Source organism: Pseudopodoces humilis, chromosome 4 (assembly GCF_049639895.1).
Source record: "Pseudopodoces humilis isolate 2021_Gansu_Grassland_sample_001 chromosome 4, ASM4963989v1, whole genome shotgun sequence".
Lineage (NCBI taxonomy): Eukaryota > Metazoa > Chordata > Aves > Passeriformes > Paridae > Pseudopodoces > Pseudopodoces humilis.
In genome coordinates, this window is record NC_142203.1 from 58,915,367 (window position 1) to 58,940,137 (window position 24,771).

The 24,771-nt window shown below is 39.6% G+C and overlaps 1 protein-coding gene across 1 annotated transcript in view; it reads right to left on the reverse strand.

The window, feature by feature from the left end:
- Positions 1 to 829: 829 nt before the first annotated feature.
- RAB3C (RAB3C, member RAS oncogene family) overlaps positions 830 to 24,771 on the reverse strand; it is a 129,053-nt gene continuing 105,111 nt past the window's right edge. The window contains exons 4-5 of the mRNA XM_005532651.2: positions 5,071 to 5,195; positions 830 to 900 (exon numbers count right to left, since the gene is read on the reverse strand). Coding sequence (XP_005532708.2) covers positions 830 to 900; positions 5,071 to 5,195 — 196 coding nt within the window. The remainder of the gene's footprint in view (positions 901 to 5,070; positions 5,196 to 24,771) is intronic.

Consider the following 24,771-nt stretch of genomic DNA (forward strand, 5'->3'; position numbering starts at 1 on the left):
AAAGGGGTGGCGGGGGAAGGAAGGAAGTGGCGGATGGAAGGAAGGAAGAGTGGCGGGAAGGAAGGAGGGGCGGAAGGAAGGAAGTGGCGGAAGGAAGGAAGTGGCGGAAGGGAAGGATAGTGGCGGAAGGAAGGAGGAAGGAAGTGGCGGGGAAGGAAGGAAGGTGGCGGAAGGAAGGAAGTGGCGGGGAAGGAAGAAGGAAAGTGGAAGGAAGGAAGGAAGGAAGGAAGGAAGGAGGAAGGAAGGAAGGAAGGAAAGGAAGAAAGAAGGGAAGGAAGAAAGGAAGGAAGGAAGGAAGGAAGAAAGGAAGGAAGGAAGGAAGGAAGGAAGGAAGGAAGGAAGGAAGGAAGGGAGGGAGGGAGGGAGGGAGGGAGGGAGGGAGGGTGGGATGGGGAGGTAGGGTGGGGAGGGAGGGAGGGAGGGAGGGAGGGAGGGTGGGAGGGAGGGAGGGAGGGTGGGAGGGAGGGAGGGAGGGAGGGAGGGAGGGAGGGAGGGAGGAGTTACTGGAAAAGATTGTGTAAATGAGAAGAAAAAATATGGAGATAAGGTGTGTAGTTACACCTCTGAGGGGTAAAATTACTGTGTCTCTGAATGGCAAGATGTGGAGGCACACTGAAGTCACAGGCACTGCTGACCATGACACATATAATATTCAGAGGCCTTTGCAGGTTCCCTGAATACTGTGAGGGCTGCTTTCTGCTTCCACTTGCAGAAGAGAATGTGAGAGCTCACAGAGAAAGGCCTGTTTAATTTTGGTTTCTGACATTGAATATTGGCTTGTAGGAGAAATAGCATGCCAGGATAAATTTAGAAAGCAGGCAAGTGAAACCTAGGGCATGCTTAGACATGATGAGTGACCCCAGCCATGGTTGATCCTGGATGGCAAAGCATAAGGAGAACCTGAGAAATCGAAGAACACATAAGAAGTGATGTCTCTAATTAGCAGGCGTGGCAGAATGTCCCAAATAAATGGAAAACCTATGTAAAACTGCATATGCAACTATCCATATGCATATGCAGTTACTCATACTCTATTCAAAGGTCTGTGCACACCTCTACCTGTTAATCCTTAGCTGGAATATAGATAACAATATCAATGTATCATACACACCATGAATAGGAGAACGAAGACATCAAGTCATCAAGTGACATGTGAGTCACTTGTTTTATTTCTCTTCTGACAATTGATACCAAACTTTTGTGAATGTATGAGTTTTGCTGAAAGGCATGAAAGCAATGTCTCAGAAAACTGTGTGAGTAATTCAGCCAGCAAGACTGCATACATTTTGCTTGTAAGAAATTCCAACTCTGTTTTACTAAAATGCTTTAAAGCATGTAAGTGCTGACTATATTTCTATTCACCCCATAGCCAATCCGTGTATTGCTCAGAGCAAATATTTGTGAAGACAAAAAATATCATAAGAATTATATTCCATACCTTTTTTTAGTAATAATTTGTGAATTATTTGAAACTTCTTTATATGTGATTGCTATGATTACCAAATCAATACTAATCTTACATTAATTATTTCCCTCTCTTGGCTGGTTTGTGACATTCCTACACATTCTTGGAATGATATTTGTATGAGGAAAAGTTATGTGACTTTATTTGGTCTCATCTCTTTTAATTTCATTCTAACCTTAATCTTTTAATAATGCTATTGTGTTAAACAATCATGAACTGATTTCTGAGTAAAACACTTTAAAATAGTACTGAATAGGTTGATAAGGAATGACTAATGTATGTCTTTGTGTCTTTATGCCTGGAACAATTAAATATTCTGGGAATTACAATATGGAGAAAAAAGGAGTATGACAGAGCTCTCTGAAACCCAGAGAGGTACAGAGCAGGTAACAGCAAACAATTTTACACTGTAAGAATATAACAGTGAAGAAAAACCAAATAAAACTATCAGGGAGCCAATTCAAAGGATATGTATATAACAGATAAACTGCATATTTAAAGGATGTTATGGGTGGTATGATTCTATATGGCTTTAAAGACATTATTCTACAAATCCACAGAAAAAAATCAGAAAAAGCCTGTTGAATATATATGTATTGCATTTGGTTCATGAAACCAACAAATGTAATTTGCTATGGTCAGAGAAAGTATCATTGCGTGTTTGCCAGTACATATCTTTCACAAAACAGCTACTACACTGCTTTTAGCTATGATCCATGATGGTATTGCCAGTGTCATGCTATTAACAATAAATATTAAAAAAAAAATCTTCAAAGCAAACAAGACAGATTCTGACCTCATAAACATTCTGTAATTTTCCTTCAAGGTCAGGTCTGGGTTCCTAACTATTCCTTCATTTTTTTGTGAACTTTGAGTAGTGCCATGAGAAAAGTATGCAGAGGTACCACAGGATACTTGAGCAGTTGAGCAGAACTCCTTCTACAGTAATGAGACCTATTGCTTGTTCATTTAAACCCCTTGTTTGGGTTACACTTGAGAAATAAGCCGGCACAGAGATTTAAATAAATTAACGATTACACCTTTTAATAAACTTTAAGGCCACACTTTTCAGAGTGGTCAGGAGCCAAAAGAAGGCCCCACTTTCCAATAACACTGTTCTCAACAGAACACCATGTTTCCCAGAGGGTTAAATGCCCAGTGCTCTTTTAGATCTCTTGAATATTCACCCCAGAAGGTCCATGTGTTCATTTTCTCAGTGACTTCAAATAAACAAGAGCTGAAAATAAAACCACACTTGAGAACAGAGGGTGTCACAGTGTAGTTTTTGTACAGCACTCATGAATTTTATTTGCTTGTGTCTGATCAACATTGAGTTCAAAGGGCCCACAGTTTTAAAATGTCTGGCTGGACAGAAAAATCTATATTGTTATTTCTAAAACTTGTCTGTAAGAGATGTTATCAACTTACTGCTAGAAAAACAAAAGACAGTCCCATGTCTGTAACACAATGGGTGCCCTCCAAACCAGCCAGCAAGGCCAGTGCACTTACTGCAGTTAAGGGAAAGGCTTTCTTTTGCTCTTCCTGACACCACCTTACCCCCATCTCTGGGCAGATTAAAGAAATGACTGCAGCTGTACATGTAAACATTTATGTGTGCAGTCTGACTACAGTAAATGACTGGATGAGAGACACAAGTTATTTAATATAATAATCTGCCCTTGAGATAGCCACAGGATATATATCTGAGAGAAGAAACCCCCTGAGTAGATAAATATGGAAATAGAGGATAATCTTCTTCCATAAAGATTGAATTTTAAACCCCAGGAGTTAGAATTTGCTTTAAAGCCTGAAACATGAGTTTTGATATCTATCTCATTACTCTTTTTTTTCTTTTTGTCAAGCATTGGTTATTACATCTGGGGATTATTGACTGCATATCATGCAGAATTCCTTCTTGTCTTGATAAATTCATGACCTTGGGGATGCCTTGTCAATTCACTGCATTAATTTTTTTTTTTTTTTTAATAGGCATATGGTTCAAGGAATAGAAATTCAGATTTGTTACGTGACTTTAAAAAAATCTTCAAATTCTATAGTGAAAATTTATGGTTGTTGCTAAGCGTTTCAGCACCTTGTCAAAATGTGTAGTAAAAGTATACAGTTATGTTTTTGGGGTCCATTTGTCCAATGAATGCATTTTCCTACCTCCTAGTACAATGAGTAAATATTAGAAACAGGAATAACAGATACAGAAAAAAATAAATAAAAATATGACATGGTATTTGTGCAAAGATAAAGATCTGCTGTTAATTGTTTTGCTGTAAGCACTTGGAGAAACTGAGTTCTTCAAAAATATTGAAAAATTTTCTGGGTATAACTTTCCATTAAATATTTTCTTTCCTAAATCTTTCAAGGACTAACTCATAAAATAAGTAATAATATAAATTATATATTAGATATATGTTATAATTAATTATAATCATTATATTAATTATATATTATATAATTTTAATTTATTAAACATTGATAATTAATTATAATTAACTCTAATTATTAAATATTATAATATATATCATATTATGTATAAATAATAAAAAAGTAATCTTTAATGTATTCTTTCAAGGAGTGCTTTTACACATATGCAACACTTATTAAGACAGGTGCAAAAGGAAGGTATGTTAGCCTGATAAAATTTTTTAGCAGGAAAGGTAATTGTACAAGTAGAAAAAAGTATGTTTTAAAAAACAAGGCCACTGACCTATGAATATGCATGACTTAAGAACCACCAGCATGAGATTAGATCCTCTCTTAAAACATCCTTTAATCTACCTAGCTATATAGCAATAGTGACAAGGAGATCTTAGTTACACGTATTTTGACCAGACTGCACTTTTACCACACATATTTTTAAAAACAATAACAAATCCATGCCCATAATTTATGATTCCCTGTACATAAATAGACCTCTAACAATGCCAGAGTTTGATTTACACATCTGCTGAGCTTACTATCCAGAGATCAGAAAATTTGAAGGAAAAAAGAGGCTGTGTAGTAGTACTAAAATGATGCTCTTGAGATTTTCCAGTAAAGTTTGGCCAGTGTCAGTTCAAAAACATTTCATGGTATGAAAAGATAACACTATTGTGTAGAAACAGAAACAACAAAAGTGCTCACAGCTTGGCAATTTTCTGTGTGTACAGAATTTGCTTCCCAGGGGGAGACTTTATGAAACAAGTTCATATCTACAGTTCTGTGAATGCACAGTCGATCAGTGGACGAAGTGTTAACAGTGGGAGCTGAGTTGGACAGCAGCACATTTCTGTTTTGGATTATCGGTATTGCTAATCATAACCCAAATCTACTCAAGTTGCAAAAAGGTCTAGTAAGCTTTTTCTGCAATTTCTCTCTTTTTTTTTTATTTCCTTTTAGTTTTCCCTTTTCCTTTTTTTATCTTTCTTATTTACTTTTATTTACTTGTTTCCTTGCTCCATATCAGAAAAGGCTGTAGAAATAAAAGGGAAGCAGTGTGTGACTATTCCTTTACAATGAGTGTGTCATGTATTTACAAGTACGGTAGCAATTAATGAAATTAATTTGTGCATTCTCACAAGCAATCACAAAGCTTTTGATGTGTCTTTTCTTACCAAGTTGCTCTGCTAAATGTTTTCCCCTCTCAGTGAAGATTACCCGCTCATCCTCCATGTCACATTTGTTGCCAACCAAAATAACCTGGGCATTATCCCAAGAGTACGTTTTGATTTGAGTTGACCTTAAAAGAGAAAGGGAGAGAGAGGAGTCAAAGCAAAGCAAATTCCCATTAAGTCAATTTCAAACATAGTTGCAAAAAGGCAAAAGAGACAATACTTACTTTGACAACTAGGGTAACATGATTCTGTTTAATCACAGATTTCAAATAAACTAAGTATTATCTGTCAGGTATTATTATTACTAAGACAATATCAACACAGGTTTTACTTCTGCTTGCTAAAAGTACTATTTTCCCCTGCCATCTACATTCTTTCTATACTTTTAAAAAGAAGAGATGGCTTTCTCTCATTCTCACATTTTGATACAAACCTTATAATCTGAAAACAGCTCTGAAAGAAAATCAGTAACATATTCATTTCTTATCTCTTACTTTTATGATCAGAATGTAAATTTAGCAGCAAAACTTAAAAAAATTTCAGAGCTAGTCTGTCCTCCTTCTGTTGTTTCTCTCCAGCACATTCCTCTGCAGGTCTTTGATCTACCTTTTTTTAATGCAATTGTGCATTAAACCATGGGCAGGGGCTGAGTTTGAACTCTGATTTTCCTTCCATTTAAATTTTACAATCCTTAACCATAATTGCAGCTGACTGGAAGTACCTGAGGCCTTGAAACACCATAAGGACCTTGAGTGCTGGTGGTGAAACAGCTTACAAAGCTCTCTTTGAATGTGAGCAGATAATGGGTGACTTAGAACCATACTCATGGTACCTCTCAGTTGCTGCCTGCCACTATTCTCAGATCTGCTCTGCAGAAAGAAAGCTGGTTACCACCTTCTGACTGGGAGCAGTACCTACCCTTGAAGGTAACACAGGATGCAGGAAACTTACTCCAAGAAGTTATGCTTTCTTTGTATTGGACTTGTGACTATGTCTGGCTCTAGGGTCAAATTTTTTGCTGGGATATGGATATCTCTTCTGTCTCCATATGATCAGTGGAGAGAGAAAAACACAGAGAGAATGCCTCTTTCTGCCAGCCTTTCCCACATCATTTCTTCCTTCCCTCCTTCCTTGGACAGTACAGGGTGCTTAGGAAAATGGCAATAGAATAGAAACTAACTTCTATAACTACACATTTATGGGAAGATGTCTTGGAAGCTTGTCTGCATAGGTACTGCATGGGTACATTCACTGGTGACCCCTTCTCATAACAAAGTCATCATCTCTACATATTGAGGCCCTGTCTGCAAACTTATGTTCAAAAAAAAGATCATGATCTAGTCTGACAATGGATTCTAGTGAAAGACAGAAAATGGATCAAATCTCTCCAGCTAGCTTTGCTTACTGCAAAACCAGAGGGATGGCCATGGGCAAAAACTGCTATAGCTATCATTGTGACCCTGGGTCCAATGCCATTGCCTACAGGTTCCCTGCATGAGTCAATGAACTTCTAGGCCATGTCTGATGGGTTTGCAGTGCCAAGCAGAGAAATTTAAAGAGAAGGATCACTGCCTTTAGGAATGTTTCACTTTATTACAGTGACCAAAAAGAAGATGATGCAAGTAAGTCCCAGACATTTTGTGCTACAGATTGTTCCCTTGGGCCTGTCCTGATCTTTTCTTCAAGAAGTGGACACTGTGCTATTTTAAATCTGTTTTAATAGTAATTTGAGTAGGTGTAAGGTACTGTGATCAAAGAGAAGTCAGAGTTGCCCATACACTTATATTTTACTAAAGATACCATTTCTCAGAATAAAAGGACAACATGCATTCACTTTGGTAGAAATATCCTTTTGGAATCATGCTGAGTGGTTAAGCAAAGTGGTATTATTATTGTGTTTTTAAACCAGAACTACATTTGTCACCACAGCAACTTTGCAAGTATGAGTACTTCAAATGTCAGAGTATGTTAGTCCATTAAGGACTCTCAAAGGGCTTAGCTCTGAACAATTATTAGCTGGGAGCCAATTTACTCCCCTTATGTCAGCAGGAAATCAAATACATTTCAAAAGCAAAATATACAGTAAAGATATTAAGCTTTACAGAAGGAATTACTTACATAATCTGTAAAGTTGAAATAAACTGGTGAAGAAATACAGCCTGAAGAAATATCATCACACAACCCTAAAGAGCATTCATTCAGCCATGTTTTGCAGACTGCCTCTAGAGCTTTACATGAGTTTCTTTCATTAACAATATAAGGTCCCTTCATTTTACTGCAGCCAGATGTGATTTTTTTTTTAATTCTACAACTACAAATGTCAGCATTCAAATTCTTCTCATTACCAAACCAACTTATTTTATCCATAGACATTTTTTAATCTGTCTTGTTTTTGTCTCATCTTCTAGTTATATTTTTTAAGTAACAAGAAGAGATCTTACAAACAAACCCAAAGGTTTACATTTTGCAAAAGACTCCTGTAGTGCAAAAAATATAACTGACTGAAAATTACTCAAATGTCTTCACACCCAACACCACACCAGCAGAAGCTTGATTCAAAGGATATAATAGGCTTATCACTGATATGTTTTCTTTTAGACATATAGTATCACTATTGGCTTCTGTAGGTTTTGATTACCACAACTCTTCACTAAAGCAAACACATAGGTTACTTGGAAAAAAAAGTCATTTTGCTTGCATATATGGCCTATGAGGCTTCTGATTAATCCAAAACACAAACAATGGTCCTTGTAAAGAACTTCAGCCTCAGGAAGATTGAAGACATGAAAAGGCAAAGATGATATTTGCATTAAGCTGAAAAGGACAGTTCTTGTTCACTCTCAGTGACTTGGTGTATGTCAATAGTAATTCACCCTGTAAATCTTTCCCTTTCTAGTTTTATGGTAGGCAGGCAATCGGCACCATTCTTGAATTTTTATCATGTATAGACTCCAGAGGGGCAGATTAATGGAGGAGTGCAATGATCCATTACTTTACATGATCAACACCATGCTTTTTCTGTCTGCACTGCAATTCTACCCTATCCCTTGTTAGAAAAGAGCACTTGCTGAACGCAAATAAAAGCAATTCTAATGGCTTATCTTAAAATGGTGACATCTTCAAAGAACTTCCCAGGCAATAGTGGCAGGGGGCCTGTGTGTGCTCTTGGTCAGCTTGCAAGGAATTCTGCACAGTGTGACAGAGTGGGGTTAAGGAACACACAGCCCCAGCTGGCTGAGGCAGCTGAGATGCTGGAAGCCAAGGTAGATAGCACAGAGCAATATGGGGGAGCTGCTCTTGATGTTACTGCTGTGGAGACCAGACTGTGCACATTAGATCAGGTGATAAAAGCTTATCTGTACATCCAAAACAAGCACAGAGAGATTATGGCAAGAGAGAGAGAGAGAGTCCAAATAATATCCTGGCACTGGCTGTCCTCAGGCCTATTGCAGGAAACATCAGATTATCCAAAGCCTATGTCTACTAGCCTGGTGGCTAGTAGAAGCACTAAAGAAGGTTACCAAATTAAGACTTAGAAAAAGACCTGGACAGCACATCCAGTTCCCTTCCAGGGTTGTTCTAAGAAAGTCCCATTCCCACTGTACAGCATGAAACCCATCACTGCAAGTCAACACTGGAGGCTTATTCTGGCCCAGGTGCCAGAAACTGAGGAGACTGGGATCCAGGGGCAGCTACTGGGCAGATGGAGTTTATGAGCACAGGTGATGGAGGGAGCCACAATGTGTACATGTGCACAGACACAGATTCTCATGAGTGGACCTTGATGCTGTGCTGCTTCAGGGGACCACTGTAAGGATGACGATGCACTTGGTGTTTGTGGGAGCGCCCTGGATGGTCCTGGGTGTTTTGGCTGCAATAAGTGTGTATATGGTCATGCGTACATGCATATATTTGTGTTGTAACTTTTTGAGTTATGTGTACATGGCCTGCTGGGAATAGATCTTCAGCCTAACTACTGGTTAGATCTCGCATACAGAGCTGCAGCAGCCTCTCTCCTCTTAGTCAGATCCAGCAGGATATATTTTCCCCTGAGTTCGGGTTTAATTTGGCTGTGCCCGGGTAACACTGCACTGCATCCTGGAGAAACTCCTACAAAAGATAAACCTATTTTCTGTGTTCAATATATTTCAGGTTGTACCCACTGCTGACATACCTTGAGTTTACTCTGAATATCTCTTCAGATGATCCCTTTTAACTGAAAATCATCTATGTCCAGGAAAAATATTCAAATAACCTGCAATAATCTCTAGAATATTTTCACCCACAGACTACATGGAAGGCAAGCAAATATACCTAGTAAGGACATGTCCATAGAGTAAGCATACCAGGAATATGAACTGTTACAGACAGTCTCAATCTATTCTCCATTCTTTGGACCTCCAAAGTCCTCCAAGGATACTTCCCTACCATAGAGAGGCTTGTTTCTACAGGCTTTTTAGATTAATTATGTAGTAAGTCACATGCACAAACAGCAAGAGAAACACCCTAACAAAAATGCTCCAGAGGGGGCTATGTAAAATATTTATTCCAGCAAGTTCGGGAAACATGTACTTCTGATATTTTGATTCATGAAAGGAGTACTCAATGAACTAGGGTGCATCATCTTGCCAGGAAAAATAAATTTAAAAACCTAAACCTATGGAAAAAACTTCATACAAACCAAAACCAAATTAAAGAAACCTCTAGCAAATTGGGGAGGGTGGTGTGTGCGTGTATGTTAAAGTTACTGTTATACTGAGTCTAATGATTAACACTTAAAATTCTCCCATCTTTGTCTATAGCATGGTGACTGCAAACTCCATTAGCTGAATTATTTGAGGTCACAGTGCAGTGGTGGGATCTGAGGTGGAGCCCATGTTATCTATTCTTTCTGTTTATTTGGTGAGAGACAGTATTAGAGAAGCAATTATGAGTTTGAAAAGGTTTCCAAAAGTTTTTGGTGTTCCCAGATGAACTTCCTGTCTTTATTTGCTAGTGTGCCAAGTGTCCATGCCTCTATGAGCAGGAAGGGTTGCTCTCCAGCTTTGTCAGGAGACATCATTTTCCTTCTGTAATTGAAGCAAGGAAAGGTCCCCCTTTTCCCAGTCTCCATCCTGTGATGTGGGAAGACACACCACTGCCCCCTCCAACGCCTTATACAGACAGGCATGGTAAGGGGAAACTCTGTCATTCACATATTTTCAGAAGATGGGATCATGCCACGAATCCTTTCCCACCCTCATTGTCTGTGAGGAGCCCTGACACACTTCCCATTCAGGCCAGCTTTTACACAGTCTAAAGTCTCCTTCATATACAACCAAGTGTTTATTCTACACTTCAGTGTACACCACAGGCTCCTTTCTTTTTCCCATGCCCTCTGTGTCTCCTAAATATGTCTCCTCTTACTATCCCCAGAAATACTGATAGGTTATGTGCCTTAAGAATGCCCCAGCATCTTGCAGTTTACCTATCTCCCCTCTCTCTCATGCTTATCTTTTGGATGTGATAAAGATGGGGTATATGTAGGATTATTCTGTATGGCACATTACAGGACTGCAATGCTCAGTCTTGATGGCCATTTGGAATTTGGCTCTGTACCAGCTGCTCTGCACTGGGTGCTTAGACCTTGCTGCAGGCAGGGCAGGGAGACAGGTGGCCTCAGGCTTTTCATCTGTTCTCCAGTAAATAATCTAATATTAGTGGGAGACAAGCCATTCAAAATACATAAACCTACCAACCAAAACCCCAACTCAGCTCTCTGTCTGGGATTATGAAGTTAGTACTAAGGTTAAAAATTTGAAGCAGTCTTAGCAAAAACAAGACAAAGGGTCTTGGTGTGCTTGAATACTAAACTTTTTGTGGCCACAGTTATTTACATAGCAGGAATAGACTAGAAATTAGTAGTAATAATAAAAATAATAATAATAATAATAGTAATAATAGTAATAATAAAAAGAAAATGTTAAAATTTGCCAGATTTTAATAGAACTGATGGATAACTAAAGCCATACACAGAAATAGAACTATCTTTAAGAAACAGCTCAGGATCTTTTCTCCTCTACTGACAAAAAAAATCTGGAGATTTGCAACTTTTGAAATTTTTCTACATGTTTCATCTTTCAGGTGTGCTCTACCTGTAAGCCAAAAAATCATGATTGTATTAGCTACCATGACTGTAGCTAATACAAATACTTCCATCTCTTGCATTTATGAACCCCTTAATAATTATTGGAGCCATTACTGAAAACGGTGGAAAGCAATGGATAAGGTAAATATTTATCAAAATAAAAAGCTGATGTAGATGAACATGTGACCAGAATGAGGAAATTGCCCCTCAGTCATTCTCAAGGAGGGTTTCTATCCAGAATTCATGATATATTGGATTTGTGATGTTTATTTTCAGTGATGGCGCCCACTGACTGCAAGTGCTTACGAACATATGATAGAGAATAGGCAAAGACATCCCAGAAACACAGAAGTATTGAAAATTGATGAAAAAGGAAAATGAAAGGGGGACAAAAGTGGGAAAAATAAATTTACTCCACCCTTAATATTACAAAACAGCAAGAGGAAAAGCATCTAGGGAGAAGTGAATGTGCTAAGGATACATTTAGTGTGGGTAGCCAGGTAAGCAGAGTAGTTTGAGCTAAAGATTGGACTCTGGGTGGCAGGATGCCCAAGAAAAGTAAACCTGAGCTACTCTTTTCATATCAAAAGGCCCAGGAACCTGTGGTGTAAGGCAGGTGACTGGACAATCAGACACAGCAGGAACTGATGGCCCCAGACTTTTGAGAGCTTAGACTCTGAGGGTATAAAAGCCCAGAACATCTTTATTAGGGGTTCCTCCTCAAGGGCACCAGCTCAAGCTGTTAATTTGTTACTGAAACATGATTAAATTATTTCAAGGCTACAGATGTCTGAGACTCTGTTATGGGAAAGGTAGGAGAGCCAATGAAGAAACCTGGTCTGACTGTGCGAGTGTGGGGTGTGTAGGGAGTCAAATGGGGCACCTGCAGGGTCAATAGAGCCACCTGCTGTGAAGAGGCTTTGGTCCCAGCCCATGTGGGGCAGGTGTAGCTCCTGGGTGGTTGGACAGGAAAGTTTCCTTTATATAAATAATAGCAAAAATGGGATACATCAACCCTTCCATGCTTACAACAGAGCAGGATATATGAATATTGCTCAAGACTGACTGCATTTGATGTGTCATTTGTTGTTTATACAATACTGTGTTTTCTGTCTAGATTGAAGGGCAAATGAAGAAAAATGGCTTATGATTGTGAAAAAAACACTGATATTGAAGAACCCAGAACAATGCTAGTTATTCACCACTTCTTCTGACAGGCTTTATCTTCCTTCTGCAGAGCCAAAGAGTGCAAAGAAAGGTTACACATTTAACCTTTCCTTGGAGGAAGATAGACTGATGATGCAAAAGCTGCATGACAGGTAGGACACTAACAAATCTCTAGTTCATTATCAGCCAGAAAGTTAGTCAAAATGCACATTACCCAGAGCATCACAGGTTTTTATTGTTCTGGTAAGAATTGCTTCTACTTTTTAATGAGAAAAACCTTCACTACAAGCTTCTGAGGCCACAACTTCATTTTAGAAAACCAAATGTTCCTTTTCAGTTTTGACAGGCTGTAAAGATACTCAAAATTAATCCGGTTCTTTTGGAGAGAAAACCGAGCTGATCTTTAATATGTGCATTTTTATAATCTTTTGCAAGGAAATATGACATTTTGCAAAAGGTTTAGACACCTAAAAACAAAAAAAGAAGATAGATAGATAGCAGGGATAACATCTAAAGATGCAAGAGCTGATGTTCTTTGTGTGTTTATGACATTTTTTCTTATTTATTTTTGGTGACTTTTCATTACTATAATTGTAATGTGGAAGTATATGCTTATCCAGTGATGTCCACTGTGGGTCTGCATTTAGTAGAATGCAATAGGAACTGACATAGCATTAATAATTACACAGTTCTGTGTGGTAATTAGGATGAAAGGTAAGGCATTGTAAATGTTCATCAATCAGAATTGTCTTTCTAGTCAACCATCTCTAGCTGTTCCTACTCTGCCCATGGAAGTGCCTTCCCATACCGAGTCCTCTACTGAATATTCAGTTGCATTTCACCTTTCATGTAATATACAAATAGTTTTTGGAAGAGTCCATGTATTAGCTTTGGTGCCTTTTCTGTACAGTGTTATTTCAAACAAGAGTGCCAAGTGTCTGTTATTGTCTGAAAATTATTTTCTGACATTAAAATGAAAATCCATTGGATAATGGTCTGTGATACCAAATTAGTATGTTGTTGGCAACAGACAATAATTTTAAACTCTAATTTTTATGTACTCCTCTTTAGCTGGCATTACAATGAAGGACCAGAAGCCAACAGGGAATACTCAATTCGTGTTAATCAGACTGTAGATGTCCTTAGCTTTTGCATCTTCGGCACAATCTTCACAAACTGCTTTGTTGACAGCTGTCAGATACTGTCAGCTTTCCAAGTGTAGCAAGAGACCAGTATGAAATTACTGCATTAATACAAATTAAAAAGACTCTAAGTTAGTACTATACTCTGTATCTCTCCTCCCCAGTACCTCCTGTGCTTGAGTTCTGATGGTCGTTTCTTTAGAGAAAAAGCCCTGCAGGTGGGGTGTTTTCCTGTACCTGCACAGCCAGCACACCCCAGCCCTAGGCAGAGTAAGGTCACTACACACAGTACACCTGACACTGCACACACTAGAGATTGTTTTGTCACAGACACAGGGAATTTGTGGGGGAGCTCACAACCTAACCCAAGGCAAGGTGGGCTTTGGCTGAAAGCATGTAGAATTCGTAAAAGAGAGTAAATTCTGTGTCAGTCCATCACATTTCTTCCTTTTCTGGTGTGTAGTATATACGGGTTTTCCAGGTTTTATTGTTTAGAAAAGTAGAAGGGATATTTACAAAAACATAAATAAAAGATTAAAATAGTGTGTTAGACACTAAGGGCAAAGAGATCTTCCAAGCAACTTCATTGTATTTTTTTGTCAGGACAAAACAATATAAAGTACATCTCAATATTTAATTCTTATTCACAGGAGTACAAAAACCTCTTATACAGGAAGGTTTACTTATGGGCAGACCAACTAATATAGCACATTTTTCACAGTAGGACACATGTTAATGAAGAGTTTTTATGTCATGTATAATGCCACAAGCTGTGTCATATTGTGGGAAGTGATTTAACAACTCGCCACACAGACAAAAGGCTGTACATTTTAATTTTCTCCCCACTGAGAAGCCCACCATTAAATTATCATCCTTCAAAGCTGCTACCACACATGCACAGTGAAAACAATCCAAAAAAAACAGGGGTTTGAAAAGAGATGGAAAAAAGTCTTTATAGGAAAATAATATTCATGGAAACAATAAAAGGCAAAATACAGACTGCACTTGCACATCTTTTGATTATCCCCTTGTTTTTATGTTCCAGATGCTTCCACATAAATGATTCTGTTTATCACCAATTTATGTTGATTGCCCAGTCTGTCGCTGGAATTCCAAGTAATGACCCTAATCAATCCAGCTGATCCTAACTCTGGTATTTGAAAAACAGAGCTATAAAACAAGAGACTTAGGAAGAAATTTACTAAAACAACTTCAGTATCTTCTTGAGTATATTGCACTTTAAAGTAAATGAGCAATTTTCTGTCACTTAAAATATTTTTCCTTGGCATTTTGAATTCTTATATACAAGAATATACATATATAAGGAAACCGATACAGACAGATACATATGGGTCCTCATTTTCTTTTTTTCTTTCTCTTAGTGATGGGCTTTTGACAATTTAAAAAAAATATAGTTAAGCAAGCAATACTGATGCGATCTTTTGGTCCTAGATTCTTATATCTAATACCTTCCTCTTCACCTACAACAGTCCCCTAACCCTGGACTGCACTGCCTATCAAACAGCCTATTGCACTAGGATTACTGACTAGTCTCTCGTCTCCAGCCCCAAAGAGCACCTACCCAACAGTGGCATTTTGGGAGCAGTGAAGTTCTTAAAGGCATGGTCAAGTTCTTTTAGTTTCGTACCAATATTGGGAGTTCTATAGCAAAGATTGACATGGATCACATATGGTTATTTATTTTTTCATCTTTTCTTTTAAATGGAAAATCCAGATTCATATTTACAATATATAAGGCAAGCATCCACCAACAGGACATCCCTATTTTAAGGAACTTCTGATTAAACAACCCTCAGGAAGTCTGAGTTGACCCTGAATTTTTGCTGTCAAATCTCATTATGAAATGCATTGTACATTTGTTACCCTTAACCCCTTTCTACCTATTTCTTGAGGAATGACTTCCAAGTTTCTCTCACTTATCAAATTCACTTCTTTAGGTTCATTTCCTCTGTTGTTTTGGCTTTCACTTTTTTTCAAGTTTAAATGAACTCTGCTATTACTTCTCTTACATCCAGTTGTTTTAGATAATTTCAGGTTATATTTCTCATTTGGTATTTTGCAAGAACTCTTTCAGAAACAACTCAGTGTAATATACACATAAATTGAGTCCTGAAATGCCTGTGTTTAAGTATTAGAGATGGGGTTGAAACAAATCATACCTAATTGTATTTACTTAAAAAATCTTTAAGAAAAATCTTACCAGGTTATTGAAGCCACCTGTGATAAATCATCATGACCTATCCTTGTAAAGGATTCATGCAGCCTGCAAGTATCAGGGCAATCCTGTGAATTATCTTACTTCTTGAAAAGAGAGAAAGCATTGTTTTACTAAAACATCAATGATATATTTCTTCTGTTAATATTATTTTACAAAATTGATATAAATCCTAGCAGCATTTTGTCTTTAAGGTTATTTAGCCTGTTATCCTGGAAACGGAGCAATGGAAACATTCAGAACTATACTGAGACATTAAATTTTGTTTCTCCCACTGTGTCCTTACAACCATATCTCTTTGGAAGTAATTTCCCTCTCTCGCTATACACTTGCAAACACAAGGGATTTGAGGTCCAAAATTTTGAAATGTAGCCTAGTTTTCAGTTGAATATGTGAGCCTCTGACTTTTGTCACAAATATCTGGAACTGAATTGGCAAAATAGCAACTATCTAGCAAATATCACTCTTAATTGATGCTAACTGATTAACTAGTTGAGGATGAGTTACACAATTCTGCTGGGGTACTGGGGGTGTTGGTAGTTGAGTGTTTTTTTCCTTCAAGGTCATGAGTGTAAATTTTTAATTTGTCCGACCACATTTCTCTGTTGGAGTACGACTGACCAAAATTCATTCTGTGAGGGCTGTCAGTGGCCAAAGAAAACAGTAAAAACCATTTCCCTGTCAACATCCTGTCTGGCACAGGGTGGCAGGATTGTCCTGCTGACTCACACTGCTAGCAAATAAACTGCAGGTTTATTTCTGCTGACTCACAGAAGATGGAGGGAGGCATTAGAGTTCAGATTTTATTTCTAGGATAAAAAGTAATATTTTTTTTTTTAAGGGGAAAAAAGGGTTGTGTATTCATTTAGAATGTTGGTAGTGCTGCTACCAACAAATTAACAAATTAATTAATTAATCTTTTGATTAACAAATCAAAAGATTTGGTTTATAGATACATATGGGTACATACATATGTATCTCTTTGCCTCTTAAGCCCTAGATAGTATATATTTGAATTTTCCCCTCCATCACAGTTATGCAAACAAAAATATAGTGCTTCTCCCTGATCGCAGAAAGTCAGATTTTAAAATCAAATCCCGAGTATTGCAGAAGTCAACAGCAAGACATGCAGGTATAAACACAACATTCTAGTAAAACAAGGAGATTAGATGTAAAACTTTTTAATACTCTTGAAAACTGAACACAGTGGCATTTCAACAAGCTAGAGCCCTCTCCTAGGGCTCATACTGAACTTTCAAAAATTAAAGTTTATTTCACTTTGCCTGTGAGGTCTTTAAAGCATACTGTTTGAAGCATGTTCACTAACATATTTCAAAGGTTACAGCTTCTTTCTGGTAAAAAAAAAAAAGAACAGTTTAGTTATTTTATTGGGACTTTATCATTGACTTCAGTGGGTAAACACCCCTCTCAGAGGACACAACCATGTTCATTAAATAGGTGTTTGGGTAGACAGTAATTTTGTATGGAAAGATTACAGGACAAACATCAGAAAATCATCATCGGTAGAATTGCTCTGTATTGTGGAGTAGGGTGAAGTAACATACTGAAAGATTAAAAAGAATAGAAGATTTCCTATCCATGGCCAGAAATGAAAGTCTGCAATTTCAAACAAGTAATTGTGAATGAGTTGGTCACTAGGTCCTTATAAGGTATGGAGAAAAGGAAGAAGATAAAATGCAGGGCTTGGTTTGTGGCAGACTCCAAGGTCAGCTGAGTACACCGCTGTGTGTGGCTGAACTGTGGAAGGGTTAGCACCTTCTGCCATCCAGCCTCCCTTCATCACTTGATCCCTTTGTCCAAAATAGTGCCTCAATCACAGTGAGTGTGTCGGGGGAATAACCCTGTGTTTTCCTACACTTAGCAGCAGAAAGATTGAAAGGAAAAAGCAACAAATCTGAAAAGCCTGATGGTATTAACCACCAGGTCCCACAACAAAGAGAGGCTTTGGCTGATTTAATCCAGAAAAATTCCTGTATTTCAATGAAGCTAAAATCTGCATAGCAACATTTGAAAATGAGGTCTCTGTTGTTCACAGATGAATGAGAGGTTACAGCAAACCTGGCTTCATTTAAACATGCCTTTGTATGCATCTGCTGGGATTAGAGTAAGAAATCATTGGGTATAAAACATTTACGTCTCAGAAACTTTAGATAGCCCTCACTGTCTTCTTAGCAATGTGTGCTGCCGTGAGCGCATTTAACCCTGTAAACATGGGGGTCACAGATCACAGACACTGACTGAAGTGGTTACTTCCTGGCTCTGCCAAATTTTACTGTGGTGTGAGGGTAGATTTCAAGATTTAACCAAGACAGCTAAAAGGTCACCTCTAGGTTGTCCTCTGAAACAAGGGTTTAGTTGATAGCTGTGCTCACAGACACAAGGTGCCCTCCATGAGTAGATTTTTGTTCAATGGATTGTGGATTTACAGACAGGAGAATTGCCAGTGGGACACATCAAAGCATGAAGAAAAGATCAATGGTGCTCTTTTAACACACACACACAAAAAAATATCAAAAAAGAGAAGAAATTTCAAGCAAGGTGTACAGTCTCATCAAGGCTTGTGTTCAAAGACACAAATGATGATTACCGCTCTGAGACAGACAGTCCATATAAACGAATTGACGCAATCCAAGGCTAACCTGAAGCACAGATGTGGGAGGTTTGGGAGGGGAAGCATAATGCAACTGAACTACTACTTCAATTGCAATGCAATTGAACTACTCTCTTTTCTTGAGAGCCACAGAGCCCCTGGGGGGGATGCAGAGTACATTCAGAGAAACAGAGCTGGTCTTCTGAACCTAATGCTTCTCATGGCAGCCCCCTGACCTCCAGGTGAGCATTGATAGCTTCAGTCTTCCACTTGGAAAAAGAAAAGATAATTTAAACAACAAGGTTTAAATCAATATCATCCTTTCCCATTTGTCACAGAATGTTGAATAGATCAATCATTCCATAAGCAAATTTTAACTTCTTTCTCTGGACATCTGGCAGGGGAAGGACTTAGAATGGAAGAGAGGATGTGACTGAAGAAAATTATGAGTTATCTGAAAGCCATTCAGTTGAGTAAAAAGGGATGAAGAGATACTAAGTGATAATCAAATACCTTTTCTAACATTTGTGGTAGATAATCTCCAAAGGCTCTGAAGCACCTTACAGTGTTTAAGCAATTTCAAAAATGAAGGTAAACCACATTAAAAAAAATAGACTACTGAAAGTGACACAAAAGGTCCTATTAATTTTCTGAAAATTACAAGTTACATATTTATGTATCATGTGTGAGTCTGAGAGAAAAAATAGATAGCCTTAATCTTACTACATCATGGAAAAAATATGCTATATTTTTTCTTAATATAATATGATTGCTAAATTAGAAAATATTTCCTCCCTCTCTGCAGTTTTTCTTCAAAGGTTTTTCTAAAATTTTTGCATAGCATTAGAAAATCCTCATTGCACTCTAAACAATGGCTGCTTAAAGAGAAATCTGATGAATTACCAGTAATAAGCAAAATGAAAGATCTAAAGGTAGAAGACACCACCTAAAAATTATATAAATTCTTAATATAACCAAGACTCAGTTTGCTGATTCACTTCCCACTTAGTCACACAGTGCAAAGATAAATATATAAAAGCAAGATAAAGTAAGAACGTGCTCTCAGTCAGTAAGAAGGAAAAAAAAAAGCAACCTTGAATATAAACAACTCACCTGAAAAGAAGGGAGATACAAGAAGGAAGTAGCTGCTACATTGCACACCAAAAAGGAATTAGGCCTATGGCATATATATAAGCAATATGCACAAAGCCATCTTTGGCTGCTTGCAGAAGAGAGGCAGGGGTGCTGCAGGAAGATACCACAGAATCCTTATATGGCAAGAAGACAGTGTGGCACAGCATGCAAAGCAGGATGAATTAAATGTGCTGATTAAACGAACAGCTTGCTTCTTTTACTTCACTGAAGTTCAAACCTTTCTAGCCAACCATTTTAAGCATACCTAGCAATCAAATAAGTGACTTATGTTATAAAAGCCTCATGCAAAGAAACAATAGGTAATGCACAATTGATCCCTACAGGCCTCTATCCCTCACCTTTGTTCAGGGTTTTAAAAAGAATACATAAAACTTTTAAGGCAGGTATAAAGGCTGAGAGAAGAACAGAAGAGACTGTCCACCACATCAGTGTAAAAGGAAATTGAGGACAATGCCCTTTATCTTGATCCTGAAAGATGGTACAAACAGCTTTTCTCCCAGATTATACCTCAGGTACATGCACACTCATTCCTTGAATTCCTCTTTTCATAATTAAAAGATTAAGCTAAAAGATTAATGGTAAAACAGTCAGTGTTGCTTGCCCTATTAAGTGTCAGTCTGCAAGCATCAGGACACCTGGGCTCTTATCCTGTACGTAACAGGGTCTTACTGCTTCCTGCAAATTCATGTCAGGGAGTAAGCTGGCCCAGATAGTCCCTAGCCCTTGCTGTGAGGAGCAGGAGGTCTAACAGTTTTTGTGATAAATGAACTTATAAAAATTAGTAGAAATCTAAATAAATATATTTGTAGCAATAATAATATAAAATATAAAGTACAGTGTGGCCCACAAGTCCTTCCCAGATCTAGTCGCGAATTCCCACTCGAGAGATAACGACCCTAGCCGGCGCCCATCAACGGAAAAGAATGGACAGGACATGGACCATCAGGCTGACAGGGACAGGCTCAGCGCCCATCAACGGAAAAGAATGAACAGGACATGAACCATCAGGCTGACAGGGAAAGGCTCCGACGAGATACTCATCACCGGACCTGAACACCCCGCCTTGCAGGCCACCGTTGGGGAAGCAATCAGGCAGACAAAGGGAAAAAGTCCAGCCGAGATATCCATCAGCTCCAACCTGGATCCAACCATCCCATCCAGATGGCCTGAACCACAATGAAATCAAGGAACACCCAGAACTTCTTTACATATGAGGAGACTCTGTCCGGACGTCTATTTGACTCTATTCTCCAACGCCAGGAAATCAATTCATCCAACAATCAAGGACCCTTGGTGAATGGTGCCTGCCTGGAATTTGGCCTCAAGGCACAAAATCCCTATAAAAACCCCGGACAGTCTACCCTCCTTCGTGGATTTGGGAACACCTATACCTTTGGGTATAGACCCCTGTCCACCCAGCGCTGCGCTGTTTATTTTATTGTGGTTTTTCCTCATTGTTTATTTTTATAAAAATTGTTTTATAATAAATTATTCTTTTATTTAACCCAAATTTGCCTTTGCATTTATAACAGATTGGTGCCGTGACTCAGATCGGAGAAACTGCAGGGAATCTCGCTGCCCAGGACGGGTACCCCCGCTGATTTTGGCGGCCTGGTGAGTTGAGAGCCCCCGTAGTTCATTCCGATATCCAAACCAAATTTAGGCTGAGATAAAAACCACAATAAAAAGGAAAAGGATCCGGATCGGAGAGCTCGGGAAGGCACGGAGCCTTCGGGAAGCCGCGGCTTGCTTTGCTCGTAAAACGTCTATTGTGCACAAAGACACCCACGCAGGAAAATAGCTGTAAGTACTGCTGGTTGAGTGGGCGATCGGGCGAGTGTGTGAGACGTGATCTGATCACGAGGCGAGTGTGGACTTCAAGGCCGCGTTTCCATCCTCCCGCGAGGGAATTGGCGGGCCGCGAAGGAAGCGATACAGAGTGAAAGTTTTTTTTCTCTCGACACACACTCGTAAAACCTGAGGCCAAAGGGTGTCTCGGGAACTGATCGCAAGGAACTAAAAGGGGAAGAATACGTCTTGTCGAGCTCGAGAATTGGTAAACCCTTTTAGTTAACGGACCCCAGTAGAGGTCCAGGAGAGGATCAAAAAGTACCGATTACAAGAGACCTCAGCTCAGCTCGCTGAAAGGTGAGTATCGGCAAATTTTGATTCCTAGAGTAAGTACACAACGCAGAAACAGATATCGACTCCCGGAGAAGTCGAAGAAAGGTAAGAATATATTTGCGAAGTATGGGGCAGAAAAAGAGTAAGCTTCAAAGAAGAAGCACAGGGAAAGATTCCTCCAATCAGGGGGAGGAATCACCAGACATCCCACTGGAAAGTCCCTTGGGGTGGATGCTAAAACACTGGGAAGATTGTCCCCAGAGGAAGGGGAAATCAAAGGAGAAATTAATACATTATTGTATGGAGGTTTGGGGAGGGCAGGAGTTGAGAAGTCACCTCACTTGGCCAGTGTTAGGCACATTTGAAAAATGGACGTGTAACAAGTTATTCTCCTATGTGGAGAACAAGGTCCCCTCAGATCCTGAGGAGAGGGAATATGCTAAGCTCTGGGTAAATGTCAGAGTAGGGCTATTTCCAATAAAACAAAAAGAAAAACGTGAGTCGAGAGCTGAGTCCTGGGAACCCCTCGATCACTTACCACCCCCATATTGTGGACCGGCGGGACCTTCCTCTGCAGATCAAGTGGTGCCTTCAGCACCCCTGGGCCCCCGAGACCAACCCACTGAGATATGTGTGTCTCAAGCGGGAGACTCGGGGCCAGCAGCGATGCCGGCAGCCCTTCCCCTTTCCCCGCCTGTAAACACCGTAACCACAGCAACCTCCTCGGAGGTTTTTCCTGCACAAGGCTGGGGATCACCCTATCCGTCCCTGCCGGTCCAGCCGCCACAACCGGGACCCTCCCATACAACGGAGGGGATTCCTCCCTTCAGCCGGGTGGCGGCAGAATTCCCACAATTGATAACAGGGAGGCAACACACAATCACCAATTCCCCTCCCGCAAGTAGAACCCGTTTGAGAGCGAGAATGACGGATAATGAATGGGGAGAGAGTGAAGAGGGGCACCGGTTGTTCCCTCTTAGGGAAGTACCGACGGCCCCGGGAGTGATCGGTTTTGTGAATGTACCCCTTAACTCTGGAGATGTAAGGGCATTTAAAAAAAGAGATGGGGCGGTTGTTGGATGACCCTTTTGGGGTGGCTGAGAGGTTAGATGAATTTTTAGGGAGTAGTATTTATACCTTTGACGATCTTATGGCAATCCTGAGATCATTGTTTAATCAGGAGGAAAGAGAGATGATTAAACAAGCCGGTATCAGAGACTGGGACAGACGCAATCCACAGGGGACGCCAGGTAACCAGAAATGGCCTAGCGTAAGCCCGAGCTGGAATGCACAGACGGAGGAAGGCAGACGGAACATGATGGATTTAAGGAGCATGATTGTACAAGGTATAAGAGAAGCGGTCCCTAGGGGCCAGAATATTAGCAAAGTTTTTAGAGAGTGTCAAGGAAAAGAGGAACCACCCACTGAATGGATCGAGAGATTACGGCGAAGTTTACAGATTTACTCTGGGACTGACCCGAACTCTCCTGTGGGGGAGGTTCTGTTAAAAACACAATTCGTTGCTAAATCTTGGGAAGACATTAGGAGAAAATTAGCAAAGATCGAGGGGTGGCAAGATAAAAGCCTCCAGGAGCTCCTAAGGGAAGCTCAAAAAGTATACATGAGGAGAGAAGATGAGAAGCAGAAATTGCAAGCTAAAATTTTAGTAACTGCAGTAAAAGAGGTCCAGAAACAAGAACAGATGCAGGGTAAGTTTAAAACACTACCCGGGAAAGGTCGAGGTTCTCACCGGGCAGCCCCGGCCCCAAGGAGAGAGCCCCCTGAATGCTACTACTGTAAACAGGTAGGACACGTTCAGCGGAATCGTAAACAAAAAATAAAAGATGAGAAAATTTTTCAGGAAGATTAGGGGTGTCAGGGGCTCTTTAATTTGGGGACCAGAACATCCAAGGAGCCCTTGATAAAGTTAAAAGTGGGACCCCAACGACAGGAGGTAAGTTTTCTTGTGGATACTGGGGCAGAGAGAAGTACCCTGCAGAAATTGCCATACGGATGTGTGGCTAGCAGAGAAAAAGTTTTTGTAATCGGTGCAAAGGGAGACCCCTTTGAAGTACCTGTAATAAAAGATGTGGAAATAGAATCTGAAAATAAAATTTGCTTAGGGAATTTACTATTAGTAGAAGAAGCAGATTACAATTTGTTGGGAAGGGACATGATTGTCGCTTTAAGAATTAATATCATGATTAAAAATTCTGAATTGGTGGTGAAAATATTTAAGTTGACTCCTAAGGATGAGGAGAAAATAAACCCTGAAGTATGGCATTCAAAAGGAGAGGTAGGAAAGCTAGATATCAAACCTATCAAAATAGAAATCGAGAACTCTGAGGACCCCATAAGGGTTAAACAATATCCCATCCCGATGGAAGGGAGAAGGGGGTTGAAACAAATAATTGATGACCTCCTAAAAGGGGGTACTTTAGAACCTTGCATGTCTCAACACAACACCCCCATCCTGGCTGTAAAAAAGACGGATGGCAGCTTCCGATTGGTCCAGGACCTACGAGCGGTAAACGCTAGGACCCGGACTAGATTCCCGGTGGTGGCCAACCCCTATACTTTACTAAATAGACTCACACCAGAAGATGTGTGGTATAGTGTGATTGATTTGAAAGATGCTTTTTGGACTTGCCCTCTGGATGAAAGGAGTAGAGATTATTTTGCATTTCAGTGGGAGGACCCAGATACAAACCGTAAGCAACAGCTAAGGTGGACGGTCCTCCCCCAGGGGTTTGTGGAGTCTCCGAACCTTTTCGGACAAGCTTTAGAACAAATGTTAACCCAATTTGCTCTTGAGGACAAGACAAAGTTTTTGCAATATGTAGATGACTTGCTAATAGCTGGACCGACTGAAGAGAGCGTGAGGAAAAGCACGATTGCCTTGTTAAACTTTCTAGGAAGGAAAGGTTTGAAAGTATCAAAATCCAAGCTGCAATTCACAGAGCCTGAAATAAAATATCTCGGACATTGGATATCTCAAGGGAAAAAAAATTGGACCCGGAGAGGGTAGCAGGCATCCTTGCATTGCCTGCACCAAAAACAAAAAGGCAAATTAGACAAATTCTAGGGCTCTTGGGATACTGCAGGCAGTGGATTGAGGGTTTCAGTGAAAAGGTGAAGT